Source organism: Trachypithecus francoisi, unplaced genomic scaffold, assembly GCF_009764315.1.
Source record: "Trachypithecus francoisi isolate TF-2019V2 unplaced genomic scaffold, Tfra_2.0 Lachesis_group3, whole genome shotgun sequence".
NCBI lineage: Eukaryota > Metazoa > Chordata > Mammalia > Primates > Cercopithecidae > Trachypithecus > Trachypithecus francoisi.
In genome coordinates, this window is record NW_022681468.1 from 8,069,774 (window position 1) to 8,090,867 (window position 21,094).

General features: G+C 43.7%; 1 protein-coding gene across 2 annotated transcripts; it reads right to left on the reverse strand.

The window, feature by feature from the left end:
• Nucleotides 1–12,157: 12,157 nt before the first annotated feature.
• LOC117071152 (putative uncharacterized protein C14orf177) lies at nucleotides 12,158–17,990 on the reverse strand. Of its 2 annotated transcripts, XM_033190891.1 has the most exons (4): nucleotides 17,817–17,990; nucleotides 17,110–17,278; nucleotides 13,531–13,803; nucleotides 12,164–12,827 (listed from the first exon to the last, which is right to left on the reverse strand). In XM_033190891.1, exons 3-4 carry the CDS (start codon nucleotides 13,775–13,777, stop codon nucleotides 12,649–12,651), a joined length of 426 nt encoding a protein of 141 aa, XP_033046782.1. In that variant the 5' UTR covers nucleotides 13,778–13,803; nucleotides 17,110–17,278; nucleotides 17,817–17,990; the 3' UTR covers nucleotides 12,164–12,648. The 2 variants fall into 2 exon arrangements, with proteins under 2 accessions (XP_033046781.1, XP_033046782.1); XM_033190890.1 differs by lacking the exon at nucleotides 17,110–17,278 and having other exon boundaries at nucleotides 12,158–12,827.
• Between the last annotated feature and the right edge of the window lie 3,104 nt (nucleotides 17,991–21,094).

Consider the following 21,094-nt stretch of genomic DNA (forward strand, 5'->3'; position numbering starts at 1 on the left):
ACATGATTAGTAATCAACAATCAGCTGTGTTCGGAAACAAGCGATGTAACTAGATTTGGCATTGTGTGGTCCCCCACCAGAGCCATCTCTTAGGGCAATCCAGCCTGATTCTAGCCAGAACACACTGGTGACTGTCAAAACAGCACCAGGACCCTGGCAGGAGTGCTTATTAGCAACTTGTGGCGGTAGCTGGTCCGCAGAGGGCTCTGGGAGGACAGCAAGGGGAGAAGCCTGATCACATAGACAGACATTAGATTGAGAATGACCATACCTGGGCTCTGATATTGCCTTTACCACCAACATAAGGCACACGACCTTAGTTGAACACTTGGTCTCAGTTCCTCTCCTGGATCTCCTACTTGGAAGTGGTTTTCCCTAATTTGGGTCTCTGATGACAGAGACCCTTAATCACTTGGAAGCAGAGTCTGGCTGCAAACTCTGAGGGCGGCAGTGTTGCCCCATTGGCCTCTGTGTCAACCTTCTCGGCTGGCCCACTTCCCTTGGCCTCAGCTACCCTAGGACACAATGCTTGAACACGTGGGTTGAGTGAAAATGACTGCAATCCGGTGGAGGACTTTCCTGCCTGTCAGTAAATGTAGACATTCTGACCTGACTCTTCCTGAGTCTAGGAAAAGTTGGGAAGCTGGTTTGTATCACCATGGTGAGGGGGTTATGGAGTAGCGGGGTGCTGACTCTGACATCTCAGCCCTACCCCTGTGCTTTCTCTGACACCATTATTGGCCCCACCCTCGCTGTCCTGTATCACACAGCAGATCTGATACACCCTGCAGAATACAAAGACACGGACTGTCATGCAAATGACATGAAATCATCATCTTGACCTGATTTCTCCCTTTAGAACACTGTGGAAATGCAAATCCGTCAGCACCCTTCCCCATATGTGATGCCAACAATGTTTTTTGTTTTCCATCTGGAAATTATTCCCTCTGATTGAGAGGTTCGAGTCCCTTCTGCTTGTAATAATATTATTATTTATAATTTATGTTCTTAATTTTTATAAATAGTGCTCAGTCACCATGACAACAAAATCTTCACAAATCATTAAATTAAATAATGAGTAGTCATGATGCTTTGCACTTATGTTCATTTTCTTATGAAAAAAATAGATCTCCAAGTTTTTTAAAAATCCTAATTAATTGAGCCCTTCAACCAGTATTTTCTGAAGGTGGGTAATGAGGTAAATGCCTTTTACCTCTCTGCTACTTCTCTTTTGGATTTGGGAGATTACAGGGTTGGAGGGACCTCAAAGGTCATCTGGCAAAATATTTCTCAGAATGGGGGCCCTAAATTCCTACTTAGGGTCACCAGGGTTCTTGTTAACAGAAGAGTAGGCTCCCAAGCCTACCCCAGGCCCACTGAAATAACATCCTTAGGAGTTGTAACTGAAGAGTATGGGTATTTAACCAGCTTACCTGGGGAGCTTTAGGCATGGTAAACTCTCACACTCATGCTACATTACCAATACATGATCTGCTTTGGGATGAAATATCTCTGGTGCAGGTTTCTCAGTTTCAGCACTACAGAAATGTGAGGCCTGACAATCCTTTCTTGTGGGTTGTCCTGTGTACTGTAGGCTTTTGAGCAGCATTTTTGGCCTCCACCCACTGAAAGCCGGTAGCAGCCCCCCACCCAACAGCGTTTCAATTAAAGATGGCTCCAGACATTGACAAAAAGCCCCTGGTTGTGGGGGGGCGGGGATGTAAAATTTACCCCAGTTGAGAACTTCTGCCCTAGACTTAGAGAACTCATTCCAGACTGAGAAAGTATGACCTTCTTGATTCATTTTATTGTTTTATTACTTTATTTTTTGACAGCTCCAGAAGGAATTTCTCCTGCATGTTGAACTAAAACCTGACTCTCTTAAGTTCTGTGTATGAATACTCTTGGCAGGATACAGTAACTGGTGGGTTGCATTTACTCTGTCTGACCTAGCACAGCCTTTTCAATCAGAAGACTATGATCTTAGGCCCTTTGTGCCACTTACTAGGATGAAATTTAGTCCTTCTTTCAACTGTCCTTCCTAAGACTTGAGTTTGAATTCTCTCTCTAATGGTTTTGATAACACCTCTCTAAATCAGAATCTTTTTTTTTTCAGTGTCCATATTGAAGATCAGTGCCCAGATATAGACACAACCATTCTTGAATGGTATTTATTCTGCCCCTGTTATTTGCAAAGTCTACCTATGCCTGGTGCTGGGAAGACAAAGAAGAACTTACCAGAGGGTACATATACTCAAAGTCAATGTATTTCTATAAGCAGGACATAGTCTAATGGTGGAGAAGAGAAGAAGAAGAGAAGCCAAAATAATTCCAAGGCAATCAGTGGAGGTGGTGATATAAAGTAGCCTTTTAGCAGAAAGGAAAGCTGAAGGAAGCATTCATGCTGCCTGTGGGAGTGGTCGATGGGGCCTGTGAAGGAGAAGAGACTGCATTTAGCTGGCTCTGGAAGACAGAGCAGTCGGCAGGCTCAGGGATAGCCTCTGCAGGGCCCCAGAATGTGCCAACGTGGGCCATATTTCAGGAAGATCAAATGTGAGGTATGATGAGAGCCCAGAAGGCCCAGATGCCACGTGAACACACACCTGAGGCAGAGAGGGCCTGGGCTCCTGGGAAGCGGCTTGTCCATGAACTTCAGAGACCTGATGAAACCAGAGGGAAAACCAGCCTCCCGGCCGTGTGGAAGACACATCCAGTGCTTTTCCGAAGCAGATCCTCAAACATTCGTAGGTACAATCCAAAGCAGGGATGACAAATGCCAGCCTTGTGGAAACCTGCTGCCAGTCTCCTTCAGCTCCAGGCCAATGCCTGCCTTGCCTCTCTGGTTTTTAGAGAGGCCATTTGTCAAAAAAGAAAGACTCTGCTCCCTGGAATTGTTGGGGAGACTCGGTTTAGAACAGTCATGCCAAAAACTAGTTCCCAGACCCGGCTGCATTGCTTCTCTGAGGTTCATTCATTCATTCATTCATTCATTTATTTTTTATGTAAGCAGTGAAAAAAAAATAAGACCCACGGTTATGGGCTGAACTGTGTTCCCTCAAAATTCATATGTTGAAGCCCTAAGCCCCAGGATCTCAAAATGGAACCTTATGCAAAAATGGGCTCCTTACAGACGTGCTTAGTTAAGACAAAGTCACACTGGAGTAGGGTGAGCCCTAATCTAACATGACTTGCATCCTAATCGAAAGGGGGAAATTAGACACGGAGATATGCACACAAAGAGAACACCATGTGAAGAGAAGGCAGAGATCAGGTGATGCTTCTACAAGTCAAGAAATGACAGAGATGGCTGGCAGCCAGCAGAAGTCAGGAAGAAGGCGAGAAACACCTTCTTGCTCACAGTCTCAGAAGAAGCCACCCTACCAACACCTTGACCTCAGACTTTCAGTCTCCAGAACTGCCCTAGAATCCATTTCCGTTGTCGAAGGCATCTTGTTTCTGTCGTTAGGCATCTGTGTTATTTTGTTCCACACGGTTCTAGAAAACTAACATAGCCACCTTATTGCATTGTGTGAAAATAAGGTGGAATAATATGAAAGCCAGAAGGTGGATTGCTTGGCACGTAGTGCAGGTACTGCCATGTGAGACCAAGTTACCAGTAGAAGAAGGAAGCTGGTTTTGGAAGGGAGCATGTGAGAGCCACTAGATCCCAGTGGGAAGGATGAGACAAAGGAGCACAGAGAGGAAAGCATGTGGAACCACGGCAGGAGGCTGACCCAAAGTCTGTAGAGGAGCCCTGACAAAAGTGTAGCTCATTGTAGTCCCTCATCAAGGGAGTTGAGCCTATGCCTGTGTTTTAATGAAGTGAGAGATGGACCTGGGGTCAAAACAAGAACAGCTCTCATCCTTAAGCACCTGCTAGGTTCCAGACGCCACGTGTGGTGCTTGACAAATGCTGTCTCTCAACCTGTGAAGAGTCTTTCAAGGTAAATGGAATTTCTCCCACTTGCCAGGGGTTTGCTAAAGTTCCCAGGGATGCCAGCCAGCCCATCCTCCTGGGCAGCAAGGGGCACCATGTTATCCATGTACAGCATCTGGGTCTAGACAGGTGATTGGCTAGTGACCTCCTGACTGTTGGTTAAAATAAAAAAGTGGAGGGACTTGGGTTCAAACCTAGGACCTTCTAGTCCAGAGCTCACCCTTTTTTGTTTTCCTGTTTACTGCCCCGTTTAACAGACAGCTTATCTAGCGGGACGGCGAGGCCCGTGAGTCAGCCACAGACTGTCTAGACCCTCAGCTGCCCCATCTGTAAATTAGAAGTAATAAAATGCATTCCAAAGGCTCTTTACTTAGGACTAAATGAGCTATTTTAAGTGAACGGGCTTTGCAAACTGTAAATTGCCACATAAACATGAGGAAATGAAATGACAACTGAAACTGTCCACTAGCACTTTGCCTGCACCCAGGTGCTCTTATTTTGAACACAGCCTTCCGCAGCTAATGCGTCATTTACTCCCAGAAAATCCACACTGTGTCCCTGAGCAGCTTCACCCAGAGCCAAACACTCAATTAATAAGTCCCCATTACCCTGCAAAATACCCCCAAACAGACAAAAAGCCATTTTCTAGTAACTAAACAACAGGATTTTTGACTTAAAACACAACACCAGCCTAATTAACTAATTAGACAACAAAATAAATAATTATCCAGTGTATCAGCAAGAGGAAGAGAGGCACATTAAAAGGTTACTCGGATGCATAGCCTCCCCTGGAAAGGGATCCAGACAGCTTCACCAGGAACCGGAGAGTTTTATTTGTGGGTTTCAGTCAGAGACCTCTCCCGGGCTGCTGTGTCATTACGCCCATCTCCCGTTAAGGGGTAATGGCAGAGCCTGGGCATGCAGACTTTCTGGATGATGAGCAGTCCTGTCTCTCTCTCTCTGCATTTTCCCTGTGTTTCAATGCTAGCCTAGTTCCAGATTCCTCTCCTGAACAAACTTACCAGAGCTGCAACATCTACAAGTTGAAGAAGATGGTACTATTTATCAAGTGAGTCCCACACACGCACTCAGACGGTAGGTAGGTTTTGGTTCTTTCCTTTGTAATCCTCAAGCAAATTGCTTTTAAGTCACTGCAACTCTGAGTTCTCAGGCAGGTGATCTGGGGGAAAGGCCCCACATTCACTAATAGGAACAGAATCTATACAAGATATCCAAGTTCATTAATTTTTATTTTTTTTGAAAGAGATGAAATTACTTTATTGGCTCAAATAAACTGAAAAAATAGATATACAAATTACTTAGTTGTAATTTTAAGGACTACCACAAAATAAACTTGAATTTAAGCATAAACTTATGCTTACTGATTACTATTTGAATTGAACAGTAAGAACTACAATTTAAGTTTTTTAGTTTTACAGATTGAATTTGCAGGTATACTGTCTTGCTCATATTGAAATAAATTTATTTTAAAAAAATTACTATTTTACTGGATTATGTGAGAAATAGGGCTGTATTCTTGAGAAAGGACAAGTTTCTTCTTGGACTGGTGACAAAATCATGTGTACACCAAACCCCGGTGACATGCAATTTATCTATGTAACAAACTTGCACATATACCACCCCCTGAACCTAAAAAAGAAGTTGGAAGAGAAAAAGAAAGAAATAAAAATATTATTCTGAAAAAAAGAATTAAATAAATGATGCATGTAAAGTTTGTAGCATAGCACTCAATACCTATTGAGCCTCCCACAAATAGTACTTTGAAAAAGAAGACTTTTCTTTTAAACAATATCTTCTTATGCCTACTAAAGCCATATAATGGGAGCTTGAGCCTCTTCCCACTCTGTGGATATTCATGATCACAGCCCACTCTGTATATGAGGCAGTGCACTATTATTAACTACAAAGGAACAAACAAGGTGTCTCCAGTCTGCCTTGGTGAAAATTGATCCTGATTCCCCTCTTCTTTCAGGGGTCACAGCAGCTCAGACAATTCTACAGTGTGAAACGAGGGATGACTATCATGGCATGAAAAAGCATCACTATGGAAGCTTATTTTTCTGGTTGTCTTTTCTTTGAGCTCATTTAGAGTCTTGAATGTGTGGAGCTAGTTGGAGTTGAGCACATCCTAATTGGTTTTCTTTGCCTCCCTGAAAAGTCCTGTGTACCTTCTCATCACTCATTTATTAATTTGAAAAAAGTAGGGTGATGAGAAGCATGCATCAAACCATGTGGCAGGTGATACAACACACACTGCCTGTTGGTTCTTCCCAACACCCCTTGATGTACATGCTCTGGGAAGAGATGGTATATTGTACCCAATGGATGCTGTCCCCGTCTTCAGGGGAATGGATTTGATGATGGTTATCAAATGAAATCCAAATTTTAAAAATGTCCCAAAATGAAGGAACTGATCTTACCTTCCAAAAATTAAAATTCCAAATCTCAAAATGTCACTAGCATTTGGTTGGAAAGATGATTCTGGACATGGGGCTTATATATATAATGATATCATCACACTTGCAAAGAAGAGAAATGCAGTGAGTTGAGCCTATGCCTGTGATTTAAGGAAGCGATGGACCTGGGTCAAAACAAGAATAGCTCTCATCCTTAAGCACCTACTAGGTTCCAGATGCCATGTTTGCTGCTTGTCAACATCTGTCAAACATAAAGTGAACAAGTGAAACAATTCACTTTTCATAAAAGGACTTTATACTTCTCACTCGTATCTTGAAGAAGGAATTCCTTCTTCCTCCTTCTCTTTTCTCTTCTCTCCTAGAGAGAAGCTGATAGGTATCAGAGATATGCAGTGAGAAGTCCACAGGGTTTGGAAAGTGATTAGATTGCGTGGGAAATGAAGGACAGAGAATTGTCTAAATCTGGGACCTAAGGTTCAACTTTGCACGCACTGAGAATCTAACAGTAAACGACTCCATTAGTTTCCTCGTGAAACTTACATTCTTGTAAGAGAGGCAGACGTTGTCCCAGTTATGCAATCAGTTATTTAATTAAAGGGGCAATTGATGCCAAAAAGAATAATTCAAGAACTTCAATAGTAGGTAACAAAGGCACCCTGAGTTAGTGTGGTGGTGAAGGAAGTGGCCTTTGAACTGAAATCTGAGAAAGTCAAGAGAGAGGTTGGTAGGAATCAGTTTTTGCAGAGAGTGGAGGCTGAGATTTTTACCTTCAGACCAGTAGGGAGCCATGGACATATTGCATGTAGAGCAGAGTCCTGATCAAACTTTCATGGTCATGATGACTGCTATATGGTGAATGTGTTGGAAGTGGTCAAGATTAAATGAACAGGGACAAGATAGACAGCTTGGAGATGCCAGGCAAAAGGTAACAGAAGCCAGGGCTGCTGAGTGGTCCTAGAGAGAAGCTGATAGATATCAGAGATGTGCAGGGAGAAATCCACAGGGTTTGGAAAGTGATTAGATTGGGTGGGAAATGAAGGACAGAGAATTGCCTAAATCTGGAACCTAAGGTTCACCTTCTACCATTAGATGAATAGCAATGCAAAGTCACAGAGACAGTTGGTGGAGAACCTCATAAAACTGATCAAAGGGCCTCATTCTGTGAACTACAAGACAATTCAAGGGACACATCCTCTGTCCCCCAAGTGAGGACATATCACACAGAAATGGGAGATGCCTCATGTCCATCAACGGCAGGGCTGATGCAAGTCACCAGTTCTGTGGCAGAAAAGTAAAAGCTAAGAACAGTGAGGAGCCTTGAGGTTGGAGAGCCGAGTGCACAGAGGCCAGTTGGGCTGCAGGGGACTTGTGGAGCCCAGGCAGGTGCAGTGGGAAGCTGGTTAAAAGTAGCACAGCTGTGTACAGAGACAGGCAGTACCTGAGGATGGGCCCTGAAGAAAGACAAAGCTGGGTTTGAATCCTGGATCTGCCACTCCCCAGGTGAGTGGCCTTGGGCAGGCATCTCAACCTGTCTGAGCTTCCCATCTGTATTAATCCATTCTCATACTGCTAATAAAGACATACTCAAGACTGGATAATTTATAAAGAAAAGACGTTTAATTGCCTCACAGTTCAGCAAGGCTGGGAAGGCCTCAATCATGGCAGAAGGCAAGGAGAAGCAAAGTCATGTCTTACATGGCAGCAGGCAAGAAAGCGTGCACAGGGGAACTCTCCTTTATAAAACCATCAGGTCTTGTGAGACTTATTCACTGTCATGAGAACAGCACAGAAAAGACCTCTCCCACCTCCGTGATTCTATTACCTCCCACCGGGTCTCTCCCACAACACGTGGAGATTATGGGAACTACAATTCAAGATGAGATTTGAGCGGGGACACAGCCAAACCATATCACCATCTGTGGAAGGAAGTTACCTTAGCATTCACCTTAAAGTGAAGACTGGATGTGATGATGGGGAGAAGAACCAAACACAACTCACAGGTGACAGGTGTTCAATGAACCTACTACTGTTGTTGTTACATTATCATCGTAAGTGGAACAAACATCAAACCTAACACCGAAGCAAAGCAAAAGTCAGGGCAGCCCCCACAGAGCAGTGCAGGCTCTAGGGTCCCAGGGGAAAGGAGGCAGGTAGCGGAGGCTGAGCTCCGGTGTCCCTCTTTTGCTTTGATAAAGCTTCAGGTTTCTAAACAAACCACAAGCCCTCAATCTGAATAATTATAGGAAGTCAAGGACCAACCTCTCACTCTGCAAAGCAGCAACTGCTAGTAATGAACCACGATTCTGCAGCCAGTCATAGTCTGACCTTGGCCACAGCCAGAGCCAGTAGCCTTTGTTAGGTCTGGCTTGCAGATGTGTTTTTTTTGGCCTTCACATTGTTTTTTGTTTTTTTGTAGTTAGCAATAAACATTTAACATTTGGATTCGCCACATTAAAATGAGAATTTTCTGCTTCTACTGAGAGACCAGAAGATCTGACAAAGCTTGGGTTCACATGTCAACAGGGTTGGAGACCCCTGGACCTAAGGAGTGGCTGTCTTTGAAAAGAGACACCTGCTTTCCAAGTCCCCAGAGTCCTAGGGTGACTCTTAATGGTTTCTGTATTTTCTTATACCTACCCCACCTCTCTGACGTTCCTGAGTCCTGTAGCCTTGAGAATTTTTGAAACCTTTATCTAAAGCAATGGTTATCAACCATGTTCCAGGTAGAAACACTAGTTTTCTTTAAAGTGGATAAAACATCATTAACATGGACCATTGACAGTATTTTCCAAGTATTCACAGCCATGCACAAGGACACATGTGTGCTCATGCTAAGCAAAGCTTATTGATGAGTTTTCTGAACTTTTTCTCCAATAATGTTCTTTAAAGTCTTAAGCTTGTCTATACTAGAATCTGCCGTCAGCAGCAGTGTGGGCTCCCATTTACATCTTTTTTTTTTTTTTTTTTTTTTTACATCGAAGCCATCTATCTTTCACAGTTCTTCTCCAGGTGTTTTGCCACCTGAGTGCTTCTGAGATGCACTTGGCCAAAAGTTCTGGTTCAAAAGAATCAAAAACTCTTCTAGGCCCTGAGGGAAATGTCTTTTGACAATTCTTCTTCTCTGTTCTCCCTTGATGAGCTCAGGAAGAGGTAAAGAGACACAGGAAAAATCTGCCTGTTCTATTAAAACAAAACAAAATAAAACAAGGCCGAAAAATAGTAGACAGGGAAGGTATTTTGCCTCAGTAGCAAAATCAACTACTTGCGGAATTTCATTTACCAGGGGATACGGTGTTTTCTTAAATATTCTGTAATGATTAGCTGGCAAAATCTCAAACATTTTTTAACACAAGTTGTCTTTGGTCAATAAATACCAGAACTGAAATGTCCTGGGGGTGGAGATTTATGATCTAAGCACAACAAACACACCCGTAAATCAGACAGAGAACGCTCTCAGGTAGCCGAGCAGGCATTATGCAGATCTCAGCAGAGGCCCAGGAAGGAAGCCTGGGGGTCCTGGCAGGGCTGAGCTCCTGTCAACCTGTGGGAGGAAGGCACGGGCTTTCGAAGGCTCTATTTCTTCATCCACAAAGGAATGAATGCTTTGGCTTTGCACTGTTGAGTTTCTCTTTTTCTAATCATGGAAAATTTTTCCTTTTCTATTGTTCACAGACATTTGCAAAGACAGACATGTTGTGAAGGACCTGGGGAACCAGTCTGAAATTGTGGCTGGAGCACTCAGCTGTGTGTGCTTGGGCAAGTCTGTTAAACACTCTAGCATTTTGCATCCTTCTCTGAAAAGTGAGGACAATAATACCCACCCCACAGGACGACTGTGAGGATTAAATCAGATAATGTTGTGAAATGCTTAGCACAGTGGCTTGCAAAGTTTCACTTAGAGATAACATTTATTAAAGTGTCTGGCACCATGTAGGTCTTCTATAAATTACCCTTAGCCCTTTCCAATGTGTGAAGTTAAGGGAAAATGTAGATGATGCTCTACAATAAATAGTAGCTTCGTTCAGAAGTAAACTTGACTAAAGCTTTTTGTGGTTTATCTTGATATGGAGTCCAGTTCTGATAATTGGGCTTCTCTTGAGTCCCAAGATCCAGTCTCACCTTGAATTTAGTTTGTTTACTCTCTGTTCCCTCCCAGGCTTATTCTCCATCTCTGGCTTTTCCAACTCTGAGTCTATGCTCTCTTCTTCTCCTCCCTCCCATGGCCTCCTCTTCCCTCCTTTCCTCTTCCCTCTCCTCCCCTTCTTTTCCCTTCCCCTCCCTTCCTCTCTACAGTTTAGTCAAAACACTCCCTCATTATCTCAAGTGCTTCCATGGTTTAGGTTACTGTCTATGTATCCTGAAGACTCCAAGGGACCTGTAGCTCCCCCCAGCCCTCTCTTCTGGGATAGACAGGTATCCCAGGTACCCCTGTCCAGACAGCTCTTCCACCTGACATTTCCTCCAGGATGTGTCACAGGGGTCACAAATGCAACGTTACCCACACGTATCTCCGGATCCTTCTTTACCATTCTCACAGTCATGACCAGCCTCTCCCATGTGCTGGGCCTTTTGTAGGATTTGGAGGAGGCAGCAGTGTGTCTGGACTTGGTGGTGCTCACACCTGGTCCACCCCTGCACTCCTCATCTGGGTAGATGCCCCCAGTGACATAACTGCGGCCCAGGTTAAATATCTGAGAGGCCATGATGACGCCTTCCTCTCCTGCATACAAACGTCTCCCACGTCCTGTGGACTTTACTTCCTAGACACCCTTCATGTCTGTTTATTCTGTCCGTTTCTACTGCCCCAGCCCCATCTTATTTAAAACCACTCTATTCTGTCACCTGGGTGACTGTGGCAGGCAGCCTTTCAGTGGAATGCTGCATTTCCCCAGCCACATCCCACAAAGCATGGAGAATAACTAAACACACAAGCCTGGTCATGTAATCCCCCTGCTCAAAACTCCTGCAGCTTCCCACGAACTTCAACATAGAATCCAATGTCTTAACCAGCTTCCAAGGTACTTCCCCGCTCAGATCCCTGCCTCCATCCCTGGTATGTCTCCAGCTTCCCTTCCTGCCCTTCCCACACTAGACTTGATGTTTTTTGTTTGTTTGTTTTTTGTTTTTTGTTTTTTTTCTTTGGAGATGGAGTCTTGTTCTGTCACCCAGGCTAGACTGCAGTGGCTCGATTTCAGCTCACTGCAACCTCTTCCTCCTAGGTTCAAGCAATTCTCCCTGCCTCAGGCTTCTGAGTAGCCGGGATTACAGGTGCCCAACACCATGCATGGCTAATTTTTGTATTTTTAGTGGAGACAGAGTTTCTTCACGTTGGCCCGGCAGGTCTTGAACTTCTGACCTCAGGTGATCTGCCCACCTCGGCCTCCCAAAGTTCTGGAATTACAGGTGTGAGCCACCACGCCCAGCTGACTTTATGTTCTTTCAGGTTCTCTAATATGCTGTGATCCCCTTTGCTTCCAAACCTGTACTGGACCAGACTCTCCACTGCCTGGAAGACTCTCCCCTGACTGTTCCCAATTCCTGGCTCAGGAGTCAGCTGAAAGGAGACTTTCTCATAAGATGTTTCTGCGATTTCCTACCCTCAATACATCCTTTTGTTCTACACTTCCACACCATCCCCCACTCTTTCTTAGGAGCTCTTTGGCGCTTGCAATTGTTTAATGAGTTCTAGGACGCAATGGAGCCCGAGACAGTGTCTCTTCACATGTGCCCCAAATCACTCAGGCAGTAAGCCTTAGAAAAATGCAAAGTTGGGGAATTCCTGGGAGGTGGGGTCTGGAATTTTATATTTTTAACAAATTCCACAAGTGAATCTAAGCACAGCAAACTCAAAGTGCTGTTGCCATGAGTGCTTGGCCCACGGGACAGGGGGTGATTTCTTCTCTGGACTCAGGGCTGCTGCAGGAAGGAAAGCCTGTACCCAGCACAAGACCTCAGAATGTCCTGGGAAGCTTCTCCCTCCTCAGGTTCTCTGCTATTACTGCATGGCTCGGACTTCCAGCGGTCTCCTGATCACTCAAGACAAGCACGTATGTCACAAAACGTGAAGAGTTTTCTGAAAGTGTCAGCAGCGTCTTTCTTTGTTCCTATCCTAGGGGGTCTGCCACTTAGATTGCTCTGCTTGGACATTCTTCTGACACATGCATAAGCCTCACGGACAATAAAACCCCCCTATCCAAAGTTACGGGTCTGGAGGAGGCACATGGAAAAGGCCAGCCTTTCCATTTATGAAATCTGACTTCCTTTCAAGAAGAGTCACATCTGTGACATCTGTTCCACTGTTCCTTTGATCAGCTGCTTAAATCTTGGTGTAGCACAAAATGCAGAGATGGTCAAAGCAGACATTATTTGGTGAGTACATGAACCTGGAGAAGTTTCTTCCTTTCTCTGGCATTCTGATTTCTCTTCTGTACAGAAACAGGTAGAACACTTACCTGGAGGGGGATTGAAACGTGCAACAGTGCTGGACACAGGGAAGCCTCTTGTAGATGTTCACCGCCCTCCCAGCCTCCCTCTCTGCCAAGTGCACATCACCTCCAGCATCCATAGGGGCCAGCTACCCTCTGACAGTGACCTCACTCCTGCCCCCGGGAACATGCTACAATCATCTTTGAACCAGGCAGAAGCACTCCTTGCTATGGTAAATTGCTCTATCAAATGCTTATCTCATTTTATCCTCTCTTGAAGATCGAAAGGACACGTAGCTTCATTTCCCATAGAGGAAATCTGGAAACCTAGAGGTGTACATTTTTTCCTATGATCAATTAGTGATTTATCAGGATTCAGGTCGTGGCTCTACTCCTTGCTAGCTGTGTGATACAGGGCAAGAACCCCAATGACATCCCTGCAAACGTCAGTCACGTACCTGGTGCCAGGTGCTGGTCAGAGTGTTTGGCTGACTCTTCCCCTTTCGCTCACTTTGCAATGATGGTCTCGATTTTACAGGGAAGAAAAAGGAGGCTGGGTGGAGTAAGCCTGTTTCCGAGCCTTCACTCCTGGGAAAAGGTTGTGGGACAGCAGAGTCAGCAAGTCACTCTCACTCTCTACCACAGTGGCTGCCTTTCTAAGCCATGGTTAGTCCAATGTGGGAATCTAGTGAAATTTTAATAAGCAAGGCAATGTATGGGAAATACTTACCATAGCACCTGGCCTTGGTGAGTGTCAGGGCATGCTGCTTGTTATGTCTTAGGCTCTGCAGGCGCTGGGAACTTAGGCATTGCCCTTCACCAAGGGGGCCCACTGATGGGAGTGTGATCATCGGCTTTGTTGCCTGCTTGCGTGGCCTGGAAGCTCCTTTCGTGGCCTCCAGCCTTGCCCCAGGCTCTTTTGAATGCATCAATCCTACTGGAAGCGATGGATTCTTGTGGCTCCCATGGCTGGTCATGGGCCTTCAGTGCTTGCCTCCACACCCTGGTTAAGAAAGGCAGGGAGGGGGTTCTCAGTGAGGAGCTAGTGTTGGGCTAGGCACCCAGCTTGCTGCAGGCACTGTGGAGGGAATGGCTCCTCCAGGGGCCCCTCACCTGCTGCACCTCCCCACCAGCCCCTAACTTATGCAGGCTTCTTGCAGAATGGGCTCTTGATCTTTCTTCTCCATCTCAGCCTGGGCCCTCCCTGCTCCTCACGTGGGGTAACTTGATAGCCTTCTGAATGGCTCCCTATATCCAGACTCTAGAGCAGGGGTCAACACAGGACAGCCTGTGGTCAAATCCAGCCTGTAGTCTGTTTTCATAGCCCTCGAGCTAAGAATATTTCTGCATTTTTAAAGAGTTGTTAAAAACCAACCACATGACAAAAATACAGAAGAATATGCAATGACGACTGACCACAAAGCTGTTTACAGATACTGTTTGCAGACACTTGCTCTAGACTATTCTTCACATTGACCTTCTTGCCCAGCCTCAAGGTCTCACCCTGATCCCACCCAAGGCCTCACATCCTGTCTCTACCCTGCTTAAAAATCTTTAAGCCACCCTGTGTGCAAAAAAAAGGCACCCTAAAGGTAGTCTGAGAAGATCTGGATTCAAATCCCAGCTCTCATACTTATTAGCTATATGACCCTCTTGAATTTTAGTCTCTTCCTCTGTGCAATAGAGTTAACAGGGCAAACCAAGGAGGTTATTTGGGGACCTGATGACTTGAGGTGTAAAAATGTACTCTGAGCTACACAGAGCTATTCAAAATGTGAAATTTCATCATAACTGTTTCGTCCATGGGCAGTGTCCACTCCCCAGGGCCTGCTTTGGACTCCGTCTCCAGCTGAGACCCAGTTTGCTTTCTAAACCTCATTCCTTGTGACTTTCCGCGTGACATCCCAACCCACATGCCACATGGCTTTGTTCTCACCCTGCCTTGGTTGAAATGCTCTTCCCAGTATCGTCTTGCATTTGAGCCCTACCTGGTCTTTAGATTTCACACCCAGCTCAGTGGCAGGTGCCTCCGATGTGTGGATCCTGGAATCTGCATGGGGACCCTTGGAGACATGGAGGCGGGAGGAGTCTTCACCACTCAAAGCGCTTGTTCTCCAGCCTGAGAAGGCATTAACCATTTCAATCTGTGCACTGGTCTTAAATCTTCTCCTCCCTCTCTTTTCTTTCTCTTCTTTTTCTTTCCAACACTCCAACATGAAACAGTGCCTGCTGTGCAGTAAAAATATTTTGGCTGCCTCCCTTTTTAAAACGTTCTAAAAATACACAGATGCATCCACATGCACACATGGCAGGCTCTGACGATTGCCTTCCAGGTGACGGAAACAAAAACCCTGAGCTTGTGCCCCTCCTTGGGACCAGCGTGGGGAACTCCCGGCCCAGACTTCCAGACAGGCACCTAGTTAAGGGGCAGTAGCATTTGATATGGAGTAAAAATTTGCCCTTTTTTTTGTGACCATTCTCAATGCTGTAGAACTCTCAATTATTTGTAGAAATTGGAAAAAGCCAGATGATGTAAATAAAGGTAGAATATGATTCATGCTCCTCCTTTGTGTTTTAAGATCTGCTCAAGGAAATAAAAAATGTTGAAACTCTTGCCTTTTTTAAACCCTAGGTTTCTTGCCTGAGCTCGAATAAACTTTTGTTTCACCCAAAGAGAGGCAGCCTGGAGTCCTGCAAATTCATTAGGTGGGGAGCCAGCACGATGAGGTTCTCATTGTCACCTGCCACCGCCTCTAACAAGTCCTAGGTTGTCTCTGAACCTCAGTCTCTTTACCCAAAATTTAGAGACTTTAATTAAGTGACCCATTAGATTACTTCTAGCTGTAAAAATCTGTGGTAGATCAGCTAGAATTGTTAGTATGATTTAAGGCATAATATGGGTTTGGAAACAGTATTTCTTTTACTACTAATAGTTATAACTTCGCAGGATGATGCCTACAGTTCTCATTCAATAGACTCTTTCTTTCTTTTCTTTTCTTTTCTTTTTCTTCTTTTTTTGAAACAGAGTCTCGCTCTGTCACCTAGGCTGGAGTGCAGTGGTGCGATCTCAGCTCACTGCAACCTCTGCTCCCTGGGTTTAAGTGATTCTTGTGTCTCAGCTTCCTGAGTAGCTGGGATTACAGGTATGCACCACCACGCCCAGGTATTTTTTTGGCATTTTTAATAGAGATGGGGTTTCACTATGTTAGCCAGGCTGGTCTTGAACTCCCGGCCTGAAGTGATCCACCTGTCTGGGCCTCCCAAAATGCTGGGATTACAGGCATGAACCACCACGTCCAGCTGACTCTTTTTAAATAAAATTATTACTGTTATTATTACTTGATACAGGGTCTGGCTCTGCCACCCAGGCTGGAGTACAGTGGCACAATCTTGGCTGATTGCAACCTCCACCTCTTGGGCTGAAGCAGTCCTCCTACCTCAGCTTCCTGAGTAGCTGGGATTATAGGTGTGCACCACCATGTTTGGCTAATTTTTGTATTTCTTGTAGAGAATGGATTTTTCCCTGCTGCCCAGGCTGGTCTCCAACTCCTGAGCTCAAGGGATCCTCCTGCCTTGGCCTCCCAAAGTGCTGGGATTACAGGCTCCCATGACCCATGGTGCCCCAGCCATGTTCAATAGACTCTTTACACTGGGGTAGGTGCTGTGGCCACAGCAAAGGGAAATGTGCATTTATTTATTCAGTGACCAAATGTTTATGATCTGCCATCGAGGTTGGCATTATTCCCATTTTATAGCAGATAACACTGAGGCTAAGTGAAGTTGGAATTACTATTCATACTCATACCTGTAATACTAGCTCATTCTACTTAGCTCATCTTAGGGCCCTAGTCTCAATAAGCATTCCCATAGTAGGCTTTCAACGTATTGATTCTTCAAGTCATTCATCAGTGTAAAACATTATTAAAGTAAGCTATTAGGTTGGTGCAAAAGTCATTGCGGTTTTTGCCATTCTTTTAATGGCAAAAACCGCAATGACTTTTGCACCAACTTAATATTTCGGATTGCAATTATTTCAGTATACCACTTCATGTGATATTTTGGGACTGCCTTTGAGTGAGGTCTCTCGCTTGTACTGTGCCTCAGTAAAGCCCCATTTAGCGCTCTAATTCAGTCTTTCAGAAAATCAGGGCTCTTTAATAAGTCCCCGATTTGCTCCTTCTTGAACATCATTAGTCACTAAGTTAAAGAGGCTTTCATGATCAATGTGTTTTGGAAATATGACTAAACAAAGTAAGGGTAGTGCCTTTACAGCAGGGCCTCTTGCATCCTGTAATGCACGGGTATGTACCTGAGATCTCCATGAGGGTGTTGCCATTTGCTTCTTTGACTTTTCCCAAAGTCTTTTACTCTAGAAAGTATTATCTCGGAGCATCTGGCAGCACTGGTATTCACAGAAATCTGTGTTGCCCCCAGTTAATCTTAATTTCTCTCAGTGGCACTGTATCTGTGGGGTTTTACTGCAGTGTAAAAGGGAATAATGACTATTTGTTATATTTTAGACACTTCATGAATTCCGAAGCATTTATCTCATATGGTTCTTAAAGCCATCTTGAGAGATGGATCTGATTACTCCATTGTATTCCCAAAGCAGTGAGAATTTTAGTTTAGAATGGTGCGCCAAATAAATACTACAACTTTTCCCCACTTCTCTGAACACATAAGGAAGATAGGAATAATATTAGTAAGCCATACTAAATACATGGCAGTGCGCTGAAACAAGAATAGGCAATCTACAGATAACAGAAATGGAAATATTTCCTGAAAAGGAGGGTGCTTAGGATGGTTACTAGGGGCTGAATCACTGGGGCCCAAGAGGGTGCCAGGAAAAGAGCCCAGAGCCATGCACAAGGCTGGGCTGAGGGTTTCAGGTCCTAGGAGGGGCAGGGGACCACATCTGGCAATCTAGGTGTGGCATAGGACCACAAACTTGTAGTGGGGACTGAAAATCTGCCCCCACTCATTTCTAGAGTCTGCAATTGCTCTGTGTCTGCCTACCGAATGCTGTGGCTGAAGCCCTGGTCCTAGAACTTGAGAAGTACCTTCCGCATGGGGCAGGGTCTGGAGCCACCATAAGTGTAGGAGGTGTCTGGAAATAAGTTCTTCACGTGGGGTTGGGGCTGAACTTAGACATGTGCAGAACCCATGTTTAGAGTCGTGATAATGCATCTTGGGGGTTCCTGGAATTCAAAGAAGGGAAATCACCCAGGGTGGTGATGACCTCACAACTAAGAATTACACAACACTGGAGGACAGAGCCCAAGTGAGACAAAAAAAACACAGCACAGAGGAATAGATATCCGGTGAAAAGAAGGGAACTTAGAGAATCTGAAAAGACACGTGAAACATTTTTTTAATATCCTGAAAGAAAGGAGAGAAAGCAACCATGGCAGGAGGAAAGAAGGCTCTGGAGGAAAAGAAGTCTTGAAATAATAACAGAAAGTTAGGGAAGGCAGTGATAAATTAGGTATATAAAAATACATTTTTGAAAATCACGAAAGTACCTTTAAAGATGTGCTGGACAGACGAAACCTCCAAGACCATAGCAGTACAAAGAGAAAACACATTGGAAAAGTCAGGAGACATAGAAGATGGGTGGCCCTGTGACACAAGTTCAGTGGGGTTTGTAGGAAAAGCAAATGAAGAGAAGAGAGCACAGGAGACCTCTACAAATGTGCCACGTGGATATTCCAAGGACTGAATGATGTCATCTAGAAAAACCTCCAAACAGAAAGAGTAAAAAGAAAATGCTACAAACTGTGAGAGAAAGTTAAAACACACACACAGGCATACGCAGATATACGCAGACACACACACAGATACACACACACATTTTCTGCAAAGGAATGAAAATGAACATTGACATCATTTTCTCATCAGGAATATTAGATGCCGGAAGAATAATTAAGTAATACATTCAAAAAGAAAACAGTTTCGCAAATACTTTACTCATTTCAGGTAGTTTTCAAGAGTAAGTATACTATAAAATAGAGAAATTTAAAGACAGACAAACCAGCACATTGACTACAGATCCTCTCTGGAAGAACAACACAACTTAGAGACATCGTCAAACCATGGCCCGTGGGCCCAGTCCCGACGGCACCTGTTTTCGTATGGTCTGTGGGTTAAAATGGATTTAATTTTTTAAATGATTGAAATGAAATCAAACAAGGATTAACATTTTCTGACAAATGAAAAGTTACATAAGATTCACATTTCGGTGTCCATAAGTAAAGTTCTGTTGGAACCTAAGCATACCCTCTGGCTTCCCTGTTGCCTGTGGCTGGTTTCCTGCTACAAGGGCAGAGCTGAGAAGCTGTGACAGATGCCAAACGTTTGGCACAGCTTGCACTATTTATTATCTGGCCCTTAACCAGAAAATTGCCAATCCTGAAGGTTGTACTTTAGCAAAAAGAAATATGAACCCAGGAGAAAGGAATTAGACGCTAAAAATGAAAGTAAATAATATACTCAATAAATATTTGGGGGATCCCCAAAATATTTGCTGAGTGTATTATTTGATACGTGATGTCATAGTGATTAATAAAAACAAAATGTGAAAACAAGCTGGAGCTAAATTTTAGACAACAATGGAATGGGAAGGAGCGTTATTTGGAGAGTGTGAGCTGTGCAGATTGTCTTGTTCGGGAAGATGCCAAGATACTGACGATAGCTCTGCCTTCCAGAAAAAGCACTTAATAGGTGATTTAAATTTCTTCAGAGCCATTAATAAATAAAGAAAATGTATAGTTTCCAAATGAGTAGAAGTAAAAAAAAAAAAAAACTGCTTAAATGAAATTTCAATCATCTAACAGAAGGAAAGAGGAAAAATTTTAAAAAAGGAAAGTAGAGTAAACAGAAAGCATTAACTAAGAAGGCAGAAATAAATCCAAAATTTTAATAATTCCAATATAAAACAAGTTAAACTCATCAAAACCAGACCTACTAAAATATGGCAAAATTCTGTTTACAGGAAACACAGATAAACAAATAGCTCCAAGGACTGAAAATGGATGGAAAGAGATATCCAAGCAAAATTCTCACCTAAAGAAGGCTGCTGTGTCAATTATTAACATTCATAAAAGAGAATTAAAATGGAAAAAGGGACAACAATGCTACTTGTTGATAAAAGGACTAATGTATAAGTTATGAACTTTCAGAGCCTTTTAACAATGTAGAAACTATGATAGCTCACCGCCTTTACAAAAACAGCCTGTGGTCTGGATCTGTGATGTTTCTGCTCATGGTTGTCTCAGGATTGTTAAGTGGTGGCCTTTTCAGTCATAGGATCTTCATTCTAAGAAGAATGAATAAAAATAAAAAAGAGAAAGAAGGAGAGAGAGAGAGAAGGAAGAAAGGAAGGAAGGAAAGACAGAAGGAAGGAAGAAAGAAAGGAAGGAAGGAAGGAAGAAAGGAGGGAGGGAGGGGGATTGGGGGGAGAGAGAGAGAGAGAGAAAGAAGGAAGGAAAGAAAAAGAAAGAAAGAAAGAAAGATAGATAGAAAGAAAGAAAGGAAGGAAGGAAGGAAGAAGAAAGGAAGAAGGGAACAAGAAAAAAGAAAGGAAGAAAGAACATAGAAAGAAGGAAGGAAAGAAAGAAAAAGGAACATAAATAAATAGCAGTTGCTTGGACAAGGGTGTGGAAGACTCTCAGCTCTCTTTCTGAGTAAGTGAAATAAGCCAGGCACAGAACATTGCATGTTCCCACTTATTTGTGGGATCTAAACATCAAAACAATTGAACTCAAGGACATAGAGAGTAGAAGGGTGGTTACCAGAGGCTGGGAAGGGTAGTGGGGGACTGGGGAGGAGATGGGGATGATTAATGGTACAAAAGGTAGTTAGAAAGAATGAATAAGACCTACTGTTTCATAGCATAACAGGGTGACTACAGTCCATAATAACTTAATTGTACATTTAAAAATAACTAAAAGAGTGTAATTGAATTGTTTATAACACAGAGGATAAACGCTTGATGGGATGGATACTGCATTCTCCATGATGTGCTTATTTCACATTTCATGCCTTTATCAACACATCTCATGGATCCCATAAATACATACACCTACTATGTACTTACAAAAAATAAAAATTAAAAATTAAATTTTAAAACTCAAAAAAAAAAAGAAGATTTACCCAGCTGGAACTTTTAGATGCACATCTTCCTTTGTCATTTATGAAAACAAGAACTAACCCCAGATATAAACCCAGAGGTTGTCAGGGAATGAAACTTGACTTGAGACAGATGATGCGGGTTGGTGGGCAGAGGCTGCTGTTGG